General features: G+C 34.7%; 1 protein-coding gene across 1 annotated transcript in view; it reads left to right on the top strand.

Moving 5' to 3' along the window:
* The window catches only part of KLHL4 (kelch like family member 4), a 132,552-nt gene extending 118,464 nt beyond the window's left edge, over positions 1-14,088 (top strand). The window contains exons 7-11 of the mRNA XM_049872709.1: positions 3,889-4,113; positions 5,677-5,839; positions 9,014-9,226; positions 11,251-11,422; positions 12,921-14,088. Coding sequence (XP_049728666.1) covers positions 3,889-4,113; positions 5,677-5,839; positions 9,014-9,226; positions 11,251-11,422; positions 12,921-12,980 — 833 coding nt within the window. The 3' untranslated portion in view covers positions 12,981-14,088. The remainder of the gene's footprint in view (positions 1-3,888; positions 4,114-5,676; positions 5,840-9,013; positions 9,227-11,250; positions 11,423-12,920) is intronic.
* The last annotated feature ends 660 nt before the right edge of the window (positions 14,089-14,748 follow it).

Here is a 14,748-nt window from a genome sequence, read left to right as displayed (position 1 = left end):
TAGTCAGTCACTTAACTGTTTGAGACACCCAGGGACTCCTGGTATTTAAATTAAAAGGGTAAAAAAAAAAAGGGTACTAAATACAAAATAGGCTTCCTGGGTAGTGTAAGTGGTTAAGCTCTGGACTACTAGCCTGAAGGCTGGCAGTTTGAACCAACTCAGAGACTTCTTGGGAGACAGGCGTGGTGATTTGCTTCCAAAAGCTCACAGCCTTGAGAACCTTGTGTAGTTCAGTTCTATTCTGACACACATGGGTTTCCATGAGTCGGAATCGATTTGACACCTACTAACACAACAACACACACGTAAAAAATCCAAATGTAGTTATTTTTAGTTTCTGAATTAATAGTTTTTAAAAAGCCTAAACTGCAAATTGAGGAACAGGAAATTTTGTTATTTGCTTTTGTGTTTTTTTTTTTTTCTGTTATTTTTTTCGACTCCTCTTGCTTAAGTTATAGTTACAGAAAGGAATGTGTTACTAAAAAGTGGTTATCAGTATATACAACTCTTTATTAGTTTCATAAAAATGAGTATAATATAAACCTGTAATTACTAGAGTCTGTTACCACATTTTGGTAAGGAAGGGGGTGAGACCGTCATTTTGAGATCCTTTGAGCATCTAGTGTTAGAGACGCTATACAGTTTCTGTGAGACATTGTAGACTATTAGAATAGTAAAAACTAGCATTTTGAGTACCCGCTCCTGGATAGGCATTTTGCAAACATATTTTCTAATTTTCACAGTAATGCTAAAAGATGCTATTACCTCCACTTTCCAGATGAGTAAACGAAGGCTCTGAAGGTTAGAAAACCATCTCGAGGGCAAAAATCTAGAAAGACTGAATCTGGAATTCTTACTCAAATTCTCTGTTCTTTTTGCTGCACTTCCACTGTTTTAGAAGAAACAGCAACAACAATAAAACTTCTCCCTCTATTTGAGGATTTTAAAATCTAATGAAGAAATCTTAGGAACAACAACAAAAATAAAGGAAAGAAGGAAAAGGAAAAAAAAACTAAACATTACAGCAAAAACACTAAAGGCATAGGTGTAGCATTTATCTATAAATCAGTATTACTTTAAAAAAGTACCAATTTATATTCTTTCACAAAACTATAAAAAAATTCCTACACACTTGCCTTTTTTTTTTTTTTTTTTTTAGAATATCATTTCACTTATCTTTTTGTTTAACGATAATTTCTGAACTTTCACCTTTTGTTGGCTAGGAAGCACAGTACTTCCTCAGTCTTTAATTTCCTCTCTTGACTCATATGAGTAACTTGGAATTAGTTGTTAAATGTAGATATCACACAGACGGCTGGGGTTAACTACAACTCCTACCATGTACATTGAAGGAACCGTCAGGAAATTGTAAGTATGATTACAGTGTCAAAATAAAATATGGTCAAATGATAAACTTTGGATGTCTTGTACATATAAGGTCTTTAGTAATTTTATTAAAAACAGTGAGTTCTAAGGGATAATATTACAGGGGATAAGGTAAAGGCTAATATAGTCACTTTTAGACCTTTTTTAAAAAATAGATGGGAGAAATCACTAAATCATATAAATTTCCAAATGCAGGAGCCATAATGTTCCCAAGTAATACTACAAAGTTTGGTTGATTCTGTTCACTACTGAATAGATCATAAGTGAGGGTTAGAAATAAATTGGAAAACAGCACTTGCAACGTAAGAGTGGAATGTTGATTTACACAGAAAAAATTTAAAGTGAGTCCTAAAGAGAGAGAACTACCAAAAATCGATATTATGTCTTTCCCCATCAAAAATAGGGCTGCCACAGTAAGTCAGCTAGCAGATTTACATTTTGATTAGTTGGAGCAGTGGTGGTGGGCAGAGAGCCTGAAGAAATTTTCAGAGCCCAAGACATAAAACTATTTAGTCATAAGTGTTTGTGGCTGCAATAAAGAGGCGTGGGGCAATTTTATCTCCTATATTTAATCTAATGCCTGAAAAAAAATTAACCTGGAAGAAATCAGATGTCTACATTTTTCAGTGCAGATCTTCTATATACAGCTGATTAACATAGCTTTGTACAGTTTCCTAAATATCTCACTATTAATATCTTCATAATCTTAATAATTAGTGCAGCCTAGTCTTCATTTTCTATTTTAATTGGTTCTTTGATAGACCCCACTAATGAAAAGAGAAGTAAAAAGTGAAAATAGGAAGAAGCAGATAGGAAGACAGATTTGGGAAGATTGAAATGAGGAAATGAAAAACAACAAACACATTCAGAAAGAAGTTACTGGTTGAAAACAGAGTAAAAGTAGAAGTGAGTTTGTTTATGGATATTTCAGTTTTAACACTATCATCTGAAGATAATTTATTGATCATCTAGGGTAAAAAAAATACCCTATTAAGTGCTATTATTTGTCCTTCGGCCATCACTGATCATCTGAATTCAATGTTAACTCAAATTATGAGTGAAAGATGCAGAGATTAAAAAGAGAGTAAATGAGTACCTCTATATTCACGAGTTTTCATTATGAAAGTTCAAAATCATGAGACATAAATACTTATAGTGCGTTACTTACCCAAAGATTTAAAATTAGAGAAAAGAAACACTGTTTCCACTAAAACAATATGCTTAGAACAGCTTTCAGAAGCAGCTATAGATGTAATATATAATATACATTCAGTTTAAATTTTGAGTTGATATGATCCTATACCATTTTTTTTTGTTTTTTTTATACCATGGCCTTATAACTGTCAATGGATATACTTCAGATGTTATCTGGATTTTTATCATAATTAATGGATTATGTTTTTCCCACAAATCTCCCAGGATCAGAAAAACTGAAATTTGTTTTTGCTTAATCTTATGGTTGACTTTGTACAGTTTGAATGACATTCCCTAAACCTGTCACAAGCTGTCTTAGGTACACTATAAAAAAAAGTGTCAATAATAATTCTTTCATTTCCCACCTTGGTTATTGCTCAGAAGTCTCCCTGCTGTGCAAAATCAGCTTTTACTAAAAAATAGCAACAGCTGTTTTGAATGACTAGTAAGAAGCATTGCCTACAAAATTTACAATTTAATATGGTGGTACTGACAATATCCTATGGCAGTAAACTTGGTATTTCAGTAAATAAGCAGTAAGTGAACACTTGGTAACGTATACAGGATGAAATGCCTCAGAATTCTAGACTCATGATTATAATCCTTTGTGCTACCATCATGGAACATTGTGTGAAGCAACACCAAAGACCCTTTAAAAGGAATTTTCACTTCTGGCCCTTTAGTTATATGTCTTTTAATCACACACACACACACACACACACACACACACACAAATAGAATAAAATGGAAAATATAAAGGGACATAAATTAACACATTGAATTATCATAGACAAAACTGTAATAGATGTATAAACATTCAGTAATAAAAGCAAAAAAAAAAAAACCTGTTGCTGTTGAGTGAATTCCAATTCATAGCAACCCTGTTAGATGGAGTAGACCTTCTCCATATGGTTTCCAAAGAGCTGGTGGATTCGAACTGCCAACCTTTTGGTTAGCATCCTCAGCTCTTAATAGATCCCAATATATTGTGTTGTTGTAAAATATGCTGTTTAAAATGTGCGTTAGTACTACCAGTAGCATAGTCTAGCCAAAGAAGGCTTTATGCAGGTATAAACCATATATATTAAATAAATTATTTTATTCTGGCTCTTCTGTGTGGATCCAGGAGTGGTGAAACATTACCCTTTGCCTTGTCTCAGGGGTTGGAGAATCATCTAGGCTACTTTAGTTTAAGTTGGACTCACTGATGCTGTGCTGTAAGTTGTGGGTACATAAATATGCAAATTATGCCAATTCAGAATTTTAATAGGAAGCAGGTTTTACCATTGTTCAATGTCCCTTTAACAGGTACCACTACAATTGAAAAATATGACCTCAGGACCAACAGCTGGCTACATATTGGCACCATGAATGGCCGTAGACTTCAGTTTGGTGTTGCAGTTATTGATAATAAGCTCTATGTTGTGGGAGGAAGAGATGGTTTAAAAACGTTGAATTCTGTAGAATGTTTTAATCCAGTTGGCAAAGTCTGGTCAGTAATGCCACCCATGTCAACACATAGACACGGCTTAGGTAAGAGCTTAATGTTTTATAGCTTCTAAAGAATGTGTAGTTAGTAGAGTTTTTGTAAAAAATTAAGTCCACATCCTTACTGTTGGGATTTAGCCAAACCCTTGTTAAAATGTCTTCAAAATGCTTAAAAACCTTAAACAAATGATGAAAGGCTGTGAAACTTTCTTCATGTTGCAGAAAGCAAACTTGTTAAGTCCTGCCTCCCTTCTACCAGTATTTTAAAGGGTTTTTGTTTTAGGAGCGTTTTTTTTTTTTTTTTTTTAGCAAGTTTAAGAAGAGATGCATTATTAAGGATCATAGAACTGCAATCAGGGGGTTTTCTTTAAAGCTCACCTTAGAGAAGAGAGCACTTGATGATAGTGAGGCACTGTGGTCTAGTTAGATGACTCTTATCCCTTCCCACAAGAAGTAAGTCTACATTTTAGCAAAAGCCTTTGGATGCAGGTCCAAAGCAGAGATATTTAGGAAAACTGCTTTGGTTGAGAGCAGCTATGTTATAATTAAGCCAGAGCTCCCCAAGAAGTTTTAGAAAGATGAAATGAGGCCTCCTAGAGAAGTAGGAGACTTTGATATTCCTGAATATTTGCAGGTACATTCTTATTTGTGCTAGACCCCGTAAGTTTTCAGTTTCATGGAGTTCATTAAAAACAGAAGAATTGACTTTTTTTTAAGAATTTCCTTTTATACAGCCAAAAAGAGGCAGAGCCAGGACTGGTATTGTTTGCCTCTAAGTAGCCTGATACATTGTCCATGTCAGATGATACAATATATAATTATTCAGCTCCGTTGTGTCAGCCTGAATCCTAGACATGGCTTAGAAAGCATGTATTAGGGGGAAACCAGAGCACTTTTTTGTTTTTGTTTTTAATTGTTACGGCTAAGTAGGAGGGGTGATGAGGGGATATACCTCTGAGATGCTGATTGAAGTGGTGAAGAAGGTGGGGGAAAAAAACAATTATGCAGATTCCCAGATCTGATGAAAACCAGTTAGAAAGGAGCTATTCATAATATCTAACAGAGCAAACTTCTAACTAAATCTCCAAAAAGCCCAGTCTGGTTAGGTATTTCTAGGAAATCTTTTTCTTTATCCCTATATTAAAAAAATATGGAATCGACTCGACAGCACTGGATTTTTTGTTGGGATATTAAAAAAACAGGGATGAGAAAGACCTACCATAGTTAGCCTATAATTCTAAGATTTATCTAAGATTCAGTATTATATCATTTACTTCTTACTTTCCAAAAATGGCATCAAAATCATCCAGAAAAAAAAATCGCCTCCCCTTTTCTATTACATTTCTAGAGAAGGTACATTTCACTACCTCCTTTGTCTTCAGGGTTGCAATAGTGATACTCTTTCATGATACTATATTCATGCCTAAAAGTTCCCTAGTGTTAGAAGACCATTTTAGCTTTAAATCAGGATCAGTAAATTATTCATATGTACACAGAACTGTTTAAGAAATGAAACAAATTCCAAGCAGTCAATAGCTTACAAAATGAAACAGTATCCATTTTGTGTGGCATACCTAGTTTAACCCTCATACTGTTTTCATCTTTTAGGAGTAGCCACACTTGAAGGACCAATGTATGCTGTTGGTGGTCACGATGGATGGAGTTATCTAAATACTGTAGAAAGATGGGATCCTGAGGGACGTCAGTGGAATTATGTGGCCAGTATGTCAACTCCTAGAAGCACAGTTGGTGTAGCTGCATTAAATAACAAGTGAGTAAACAGGAGCGTGTGTGTTCTTTGCTCCCAGGGTATGTAGTACAGCACTTCAGTGATGTGATCTATCAATCAATAAAGGCCAGGACATTGTAATTATCAGTAATAAAAGGCTTTTCATGGAACCTCCCCTCATTATGATGGAATATGCTTGTCTAAAATAAACATTTGATAAAACATTTTATAGGCTGTTTCTACTCAAAGTGTGGCTCTGGGACCAGCAGCATTGACATCACCTGAGAGCTATGTAGAAAGGCAGAATCGTAATGGCACCCTGTTCCTCCTGAATTAGAATCTTCATTTTGACCAGATCCTCAAGTGACTTGTGTACACACTAAAGCCGGGGAGCACTTCTGTGAGCAAACCACTTCCATTCTTACCCTCAAGAAGCTACTACTTTGTTATGTTATAACTTATTCTTGACTTATCAAAATTTTGGTCTTTGCGTGTTTGTATTAGGACTAGTCATTCTATTCTTCAGTACTCCCTCTCTTGGGTGTTCAAGGTTCCCAAATACAAAATCCTAACTAGACCTGCCCTTGCTGAATCTTTCCCCCTTCCTGATTACTTGCCTATGAGAGCAAGCTAATATACTAAAACCCGATGATGTTAGAGTATGCCACAAGCTTGAATTGTTACTTCTCACAGAAAATTATGTGCATTCGGACAGGAGACCTTTGGAGACAATGACCAGCATATAGGAGGGCTTCAGTGATGAGAATTTCAGAGATCATCATGGGTCAGTGGCAGGAGACAAACTTATGTGTCTGTCCTGATTATATATAAAGCCAATACCTCATCATGTAAATGGGCTCAGTACAGATGTCAACACAGTTTTTAGCACCTTGTCAAGGAAGAAATAGGAAATGTTAAGAGAAGACCTGGTCTTACAGTGTCTTAGAGCTTAAAGTACTTCTAAATCTGACAATCACTCGCCTGACCTGAGGGTGTCAGGTGGTTCAGTACCTTACTGAACATGTTGAAATCATCAAATTTGACTCATTTAAATTTGTTTTGCTGAGTTGCTCTTGTTCACAACTCAGTGTGAAGGCCAGTTATAGACATGTAGTTTAGTATTTATTAATCCAGGATTAAATTTAAATTAAAAGTTCTGCTCATCAAAAGAATACGCATTTTAAAGTTTATGGGAGAAGTGCTTTAGCCAATATTTCTTCTTAGGAAAAATCTGTTTTCTAGGTTCTCTCCTATTTATTTATTAGTATATTAATATCTTCTTAGTGATAAACATTTTTTGCTAAATAAAGTATTTCATAAAAACAACAGGGACCCTAAGACTAGGCAAGTGGTCCTAGCTAAAATTGTAAGAATGGTAAAGTTGGTCTTTGGAACCATCCTACCAACGCCTTTGATGTCTTTCTCCTTTCCCTGTAATTAATTTCTCATGGGATCAAAGTTACTTTGACAAAAAATGATGAGGGGAAGTTTGAGGAGTAGGGGAGACCTTAACAGTTGCCCTGAGGTAACTATCCATTCACAAACAGTCTGACTGCTACAAAATAGTGAGTGTATAGAATATATAGTTAGAAAGTTGGAGTCATTTGTGCATGGCTCTCTCACTTTCATCCTGTGTACAAATTGGAAATGTTTTTACTGTGTGTGTGTATATATGTTGTTGTTAGGTACCAAGTCAATTCCAACTCATAGCGACCTTATGTACAACAGAATGAAGCACTGCCCAGTCCTGGGCCATCCTCACAGTCCTTGCTATGTTTGATCCCATTGTTGCAGCCACTGTGCCATTCTCATTCTTCGCTGACCCTCTACTTTAGCAAGCATGATGTCTTTCTCTAGGGAGTGGTCCCTCCTGATAATAGTTCCAAAGTACATGAGCCAAAGTCTCGCCATCCTCTCTTCAAAGGAGCATTCTGGCTGTACTTCTTCCAAGACAGATTTATTCGTTCTTCTGGCAGTCCATAATTCAAAGGCATCTATTCTTTGTTCTTCCTTATTCATTGTCCAACTTCCACGTGCATATGAAAAAATCCCAAAACCAAACCCATCGAGTCAATCTCGACATAGCGACAGTATAGGACAGAGTAGAACTGCCCCATAGAGTTTCCAAGGAGTGCCTGGTGGATTCGAATTGCTGACCTTTTGGTTAGTAACCATAGCTCTTAACCACTACGCCACCAGGGTTTCCACACATGCATTAAGGCGGTTGAAAATGCCATGGCTTTGTACTTTAGTCCTTAAAGTGACATCTTTGCTTCCTAACACTTTAAAGAGTTCCTTTGCAGGAGATTTGCCCAATGTAATATGTCGATTGATATAGTTGATTTGATTCCTGTGTATTCCATCTGGCAAGGTCTGTGTGTATAGTCACCATTATGTTGTTGGAAAAAGGTATTTCCAATGAATCAGTCATTGGTCTTGCAAAATTCTATTATTCAATCTCCAGCATTGTTTCTATCACCAAGGCCATATTTTCTGACTACGGATCCTTCTTTGTTTCCAACTTTTGTATTCCAATCACCAGTAATTATCAACACATCTTGATTGCATGTTTGATCAATTTCAGACTGCAGAAGTTGGTAAAAATCTTCAGTATCTTCATCTTTGGCATTAGTGGTTGGTGCATAAATTTGAAAAATATTTTTATTAACTGGTCTTCCTTTTAGGCGTATGGATACTATCCTATCACTAACATGTTGTACTTCAGGATAGATCTTGACATGTTGTTTTCAACAATTACTGCGATGCCATTCCTTTTCAATTTGTCATTCCTGGCATAGTAGACCATATGATTGTTCGATTCAAAATGACCAATACCACTCCATTTCAGCTCACTAATAGGATATCAATCTCAAGCGTTCTTTTTCATTTTTGACAACTTCCAATTTTCCTAGATTCATACTTCATATGTTCCACGTTCCAATTATTAATGGATGCATATATATGTGTGTATATATGTATATGTGTGTGTGTATATATATATACCATTGACCTCTTGCCATCAAATCAATTCCCACTCATTGTGACCTTGTAGGACAGAGTAGAACTTCCCTATATAGGGTTTCAAAGGAGCAGCTGGTAGATTTGAACTGCTGACCTCTTGGTTAACGGCCAAGCTAACCACTGCACCACCAGGACTCCTATATATGTATTTATTTATCCTATATATATATATATATATATTTTTCTGTCCTCTAGGTTATATGCTATTGGTGGACGTGATGGAAGCTCCTGCCTCAAATCGATGGAGTGCTTTGATCCTCACACTAATAAATGGAGTCTGTGTGCCCCAATGTCCAAAAGGCGTGGAGGCGTGGGGGTTGCAGCGTACAATGGATTTTTATATGTTGTAGGGGGTCATGATGTCCCTGCTTCTAATCATTGCTCCAGGCTTTCTGACTGTGTGGAACGGTAAAATATGTCTATTTATGTGTGTATGTTTTATTTTTTCAGAAAAGAGTTTTTAAACTACTGGAATGTAGTCTTCCATATAAGGGTTAATCCTTTCGAAGGATTAATCCTTTATAAAATTGCATGCTTACTCCTGGTTCAGTATATTTTGGAAAAATCCTCTTTAGGTATTTCAGATCCAGCACAAGAAATATATAAAAATAATATATCTTAATGCTTTATAGCCACACTATAAAATAGTAAAACGAAATGGGATATAAGAATAAGAAAATGTTATTCCAACCTATATCACTCATCCTGTTCACCAAAAATAGCATTACTGTTTCTAAAGTCAAATCAATCCTCAAAAAGATGAAGACTTAGCACTGCAAAATATACAGAAAGAATGTCCAAAGAGATTTTAATAACGTTTCAACAAATGTCTATATTGGAATAAGTATTAGTTTCCCAAGGTAACATCTTGGAATGGAAGACATTCCTTTGGATGAATAAATTGTGATATGTTTGTTAAAAGAAGTCAGTTGTTAAGTTTGTCATGTATTTATGTAGTTATAACCTTCATATTCCATTTCAAGATAGAAAAAAAATTTATATGTATTCACAGGAAATAAATATCAGTGTAAGACTAAGTGACATTTACAGTCAGTAAGGTTATGGGAATTCAGAAAAGAAAGATGATTATGACTGCTACTCTCAAGGGAAATTCTTGGAATAGGTAGAATTTGTACTTTTAGGCATAAAATATAAAGGAGAAAATGTCAGGCCTAGGAAAAAGCACAACCAAAATCATGAAGGTAAAGAAGGAAAAAAATTTGTAGATAAGAACAGAGACTTTCAGTTGAATTGTAGTTTGGCAGGGCAGTTGAAAACACAAATGAGAACAAGATTGTTTGATGAGCCGAAATGCAAAAGTAGAAGATTTTATATTTTATCTTGTAGGTACAGAGATAAATAAATTTGGGGGAATTAGAATATTATGAAAAAAGCAATTTAGAAGCAGTGTATCTTATGATGATATATAGGATAGAATAGAGGAAGAAGAGACTAAAGGAAGGAACATAAGTGTTATTATTTTTCTTCTGAGAAGCATACCACTGAGTCATAAGTGATAATTAAAGCTAATACTTGGTTTTTAACAAGGGATATTCTGATTCGTAATATATATTTTAATTTTAATAGTATTAGCTACTTGCTACTCAATATATATCTGGAATGCTTCTGCATATAATGCATAATTACATGAATTAATTATATGAATTTTCTTTTATTGCTCACCCTTTTTAGATTTTAGTATTATGTCTTAGTTTAAAAATAGGCTTCAAGCTTTAGGAAACAATTTCTGGAGATGATTTTAACGAATATTAGTGACTGAATTCTCTTTAATTCTGCTTTTTTTTTTACTGAAAAGATTTGGCTATAAGGAGTTAAGATTAAAAAGGGGGGAAAAATCCTAGGCCCCTATAAATATAAAGAGAACTCTCACAAGGGAAAAAGACAGGATAAAACTGTGGTCATTCAAACTCCAAATTGTGTTAAAAACAGGGCACTTCTTTATCCAAAATAAAGCAAAAAATAAAAAGGCCATTATATTCAGGTTTACTTAAAATGTCAGCCCTCCTGTAATGAGGATCAAGCTTCTCATATATAACTTTGATGAACAAAGAATATGACAAAAACAAAAGCTCTCTAACAAGCCTACTAATTGAGAGAGGGGGCATTTTTCACATGGTGCTAGAATCCTACCAGACAATATGAAATTTCTTCAGAGAGTCTGAGTACTGATTAAAGAAAAGCAAGATGTTTTGGACGGGAAATACATTTTTGATATGCTTTGAGTGACCTCTGGTGGCTGAACAGAATTTTGCTGTGTACATATCCTTACCATTTATTAGCTAACCTACACTTGATATTTATGTGTTTTAATTCCTTATTTGAAATAAATATACATTTTATTAATGCCTTTTATTTTCAATTATAACACTATTGTATTTACCTCTCTCAATTTTCTTCCTAAATCTCTTAAGGTATGATCCAAAAGCTGATTCATGGTCCACAGTGGCGCCTCTGAGCATTCCTCGAGATGCTATTGCTGTCTGCTCCCTTGGAGACAGACTGTATGCAGTTGGAGGATATAATGGACGTACTTATTTGAACAATGTTGAGTCATATGATGCACAGAAAAATGAGTGGAAAGAGGTACTCTTATAAAAGCATTCAAATTAGTAAAGATTTTAAAATGTATCTTTGGAATTAGTTCCATTCTCTTTCTCTTCTAGGGCCTAGCCAGATTTTTCTAGGGAAATGTATGTGTTTTATATATATTATATATATATACATATATATAAAACATGTTTCATTGATGTTATAGAGAATTCTTAGTTGATCATTACCAGGATCCATCAACACTTACATGAAAGAAGACAGAACATTCTCTTCACCTCATGGAAAGCTTCCCTTCACAGAAAGGAAGGGACTCAAGTTCAGTAATTTAAAAACTTTAGCCTGCCCAACATTCTATGTATGTATTACAACCTGAGAACCAAAGAACAATGTCTTCTTCTGCAATATGTCTCACTTTCTTATTGGCCAATGCCTAGAAGAAAAGCCTTCATTCAATTCGCTCCATAAGGAGACTGTGTAAACTGCAAATACTAACTTCATCAGTCACTCAGGAAATTTAGTGCACAGTAAGAGACCAAAATTAGCCTCTCTCAAGAGTGCTGGGCATCTAAAAGAAGAGGGTACCAGAAGGGGCACTGAAAGGACATCTTGGCCATGCTAAAAGCAAACTTTATGCTTTTGTCAGTTTTACCAGAGATGGCCCTAGTTTTAGTCCAAAATGTTGAATGGTATTTTGTTGATTAAAAAATGAAGTTTAATTAACTCTTCACCATCTCCGCAAACAGGCAGAACCTCTTGTTTTGGTGCCTAACTTCACCTTCCCTTTTAATGACTTTCTACAGCTCTGAACTCTACAGGTTACAGTTGGCTGCTGTTCTCAATCAATAGGTGTTAATGTAATGACATCTGAAAATGAGTGTTTCTCTTTTCTAACAATCAGATCCATTAGGACTCTCAGAAACCCTCAAATTCTACCATGTATCAGATCCGTTAGGACTCTCAGAAACCCTCAAATTCTGCCATGTAGATAGCTCCCTACTTATGAATGCTTAGAACCAGACAGAAATGGAAGAAATAAATTCTAGCAAACAAGGGTTTAGGTCAAATAACAAGAATCAAAGTGTTTGAATAAAATTGTCAGTTATTTTTCTGAAGATTGTAGACCAGGAGCTTCAGGACACCAGGATCCTATTCCTGGCTGTCTCTGTTTCATTGTGTAACCTTGGAAAGAGAAAGAGAAATAACAGGTAATGGGACTATAAATACTGTATGCCAATTCTTTTCTTTCATTATTTTGCTTAATCCTCATAAAAAACTTGACATATGATTAGTATCATTTGTAATTTTTCAAATGAGGAATGTGATTATCAGAGAAGTGAAACTTCCCCAAGATCACCTGGTCCTCAAATTCAGGTTTACCTAATTCTAAAGAATGTGTTCTTTTTTGGGCTGCAGCTTCCCTTATCTTTATACAAGGTGAAAGGTGGAGCACAATAGCCATATTATGAATCTATATTATGCTAAAGGCAGAGTTGAAACACTGTTTCTTTTTTTATTTTTGTTTTTGTTGTAGGAAGTTCCTGTTAACATTGGAAGAGCTGGTGCATGTGTTGTTGCGATGAAACTGCCATAAATCTATTTTTTACCAAGTAACACTGGATAATTTCAAGAAATGGAGTAGGAGAAAGGAGGGAGAAGAAACATGTTATTTTTTGCAGTTCATAATCAAACACAAAAATCTTTTTGTTGTTTTAATATGTAGTTGTAATTTCTCTTGTTTGTGAAGCCAAAACAAGTTTCCAAACACGAATTACATGTAAGTGTCAAATGTATGTGTTATCATAGCTGATAATATATAGAGCAATCCAGTAGTCTAGGTTTAGCCTTATTACCTTAAAATGTCAAAATGTTTGGTGAAAATTGATATTCGCAAAGTGTGAAGGGTTATAAAGCATTAGCAGTTTTCAAGTTAAGAATCTGAGAAGTTAAAAACGTGTTTTTATTTCCAATAAAAAGTACTTTGTTCTCTGAATATAACTTATAATAACTTACTGTAAAAGAAAACATCTAAAGCCTAATTTATAGTCTAATTTTCAATAAGGCATCATTCTCTTAATTCAAACAACATCCTAGATAGCTAAATAGTACCTCACATTTTCCAAAAGGAAAGTTTTTACTGCATCAAAGCTGAAAAGCTGCTTCACTGGCATTATTTGTTATGCTGATCACAAAAAGAAAGAAAATCCATTGCCGTCAAGTTGATTCCGACTCACAGGTGACCCTAGAGGACAGATTAGAATTGCCCCATAGTTTCCAAGGAGCACCTGGTGGATTCAAACTGCCAGCCTTTTGGTTAGCAGCCATAGCTCTTAACCACTATGGCACCAGGGTTTCCATGCTGACTACAGTATGTCAAATTTTCACAGACTTCCTCTTTCACAGTAACCATCTTCCAAAACATATGTATAAATTTGGTATTCCTTAACATGTTGTCTTGTTAGGTTTTTCACCAGTAAAATATTATTGCAATATAATATGCACAGCTATACCATAAAATATTGAATGTCATTGATACAAACTGTGAGCTCAGCCTTAGAGTGTCAGGGCCTCAAATGTATAGTAATATTCTTCTCAAATATGTGTGAACTCTGTAATTACTTACCATTAGTTAAGTTTACAAATGCAAAACAATTTTTTGAATGTATCCAAATTGAAGAATATGTTACACGATGTAAACACATGGAAACACCAAAATGTTCATTATACATGGTCAATTCTGTAGTTATTTTTTATGTACCAATACGTGCTTTTCTGTCTATGTTATATTTATCCAATACAACATGTTAAGGACATAGGCATTACAAAAATTTTTAAGTTAAAAAAATAACGAAACACATAGTTCGGTTGTATTTTAGCTTTAAAGTCTTACTTCCATTTCTTCCACTTCACAACAAAATGTTGAAAAAAAAACTCTTTATGAAAGTAACTTTTCAAGTAAATGTACATTTTTCAAATTTCTGCAATATGTTCTTTTAAACTTTGTAAGGTAGAATGACATCAACCTGTAAAATTCAGAGAGATGCTTATAAAATGCATTGTGTTTTACATTTAAAACTGCAGAATAAGTTGTACAAAGATATTTGTAATTTGACAAATTGAACTCAAATAAAATATATTTCCTCTGGTTATAAAAAATGTGATTTTAGAATATGTCAAGTGAAACCCGAATTGACTTCTTTGTATTATGTTGCCCTAATAGCAAAAATATTTAAATACGAAAGAAAAATGTTCCCTGCTTTGCTTCTTACCCCTGCCATTGTCCCTACTTCTAAATAGAGGGCTATAGAGTTCTCCAGTTCTAAAGGTGAAAATGGAGACATAGAGAGGCTGTAAAACAACAT

Source organism: Elephas maximus, chromosome X (genome assembly GCF_024166365.1).
Source record: "Elephas maximus indicus isolate mEleMax1 chromosome X, mEleMax1 primary haplotype, whole genome shotgun sequence".
In the NCBI taxonomy this organism is placed as follows: Eukaryota; Metazoa; Chordata; class Mammalia; order Proboscidea; family Elephantidae; genus Elephas; species Elephas maximus.
This window is presented reverse-complemented; position numbering and strand designations above follow the sequence as displayed.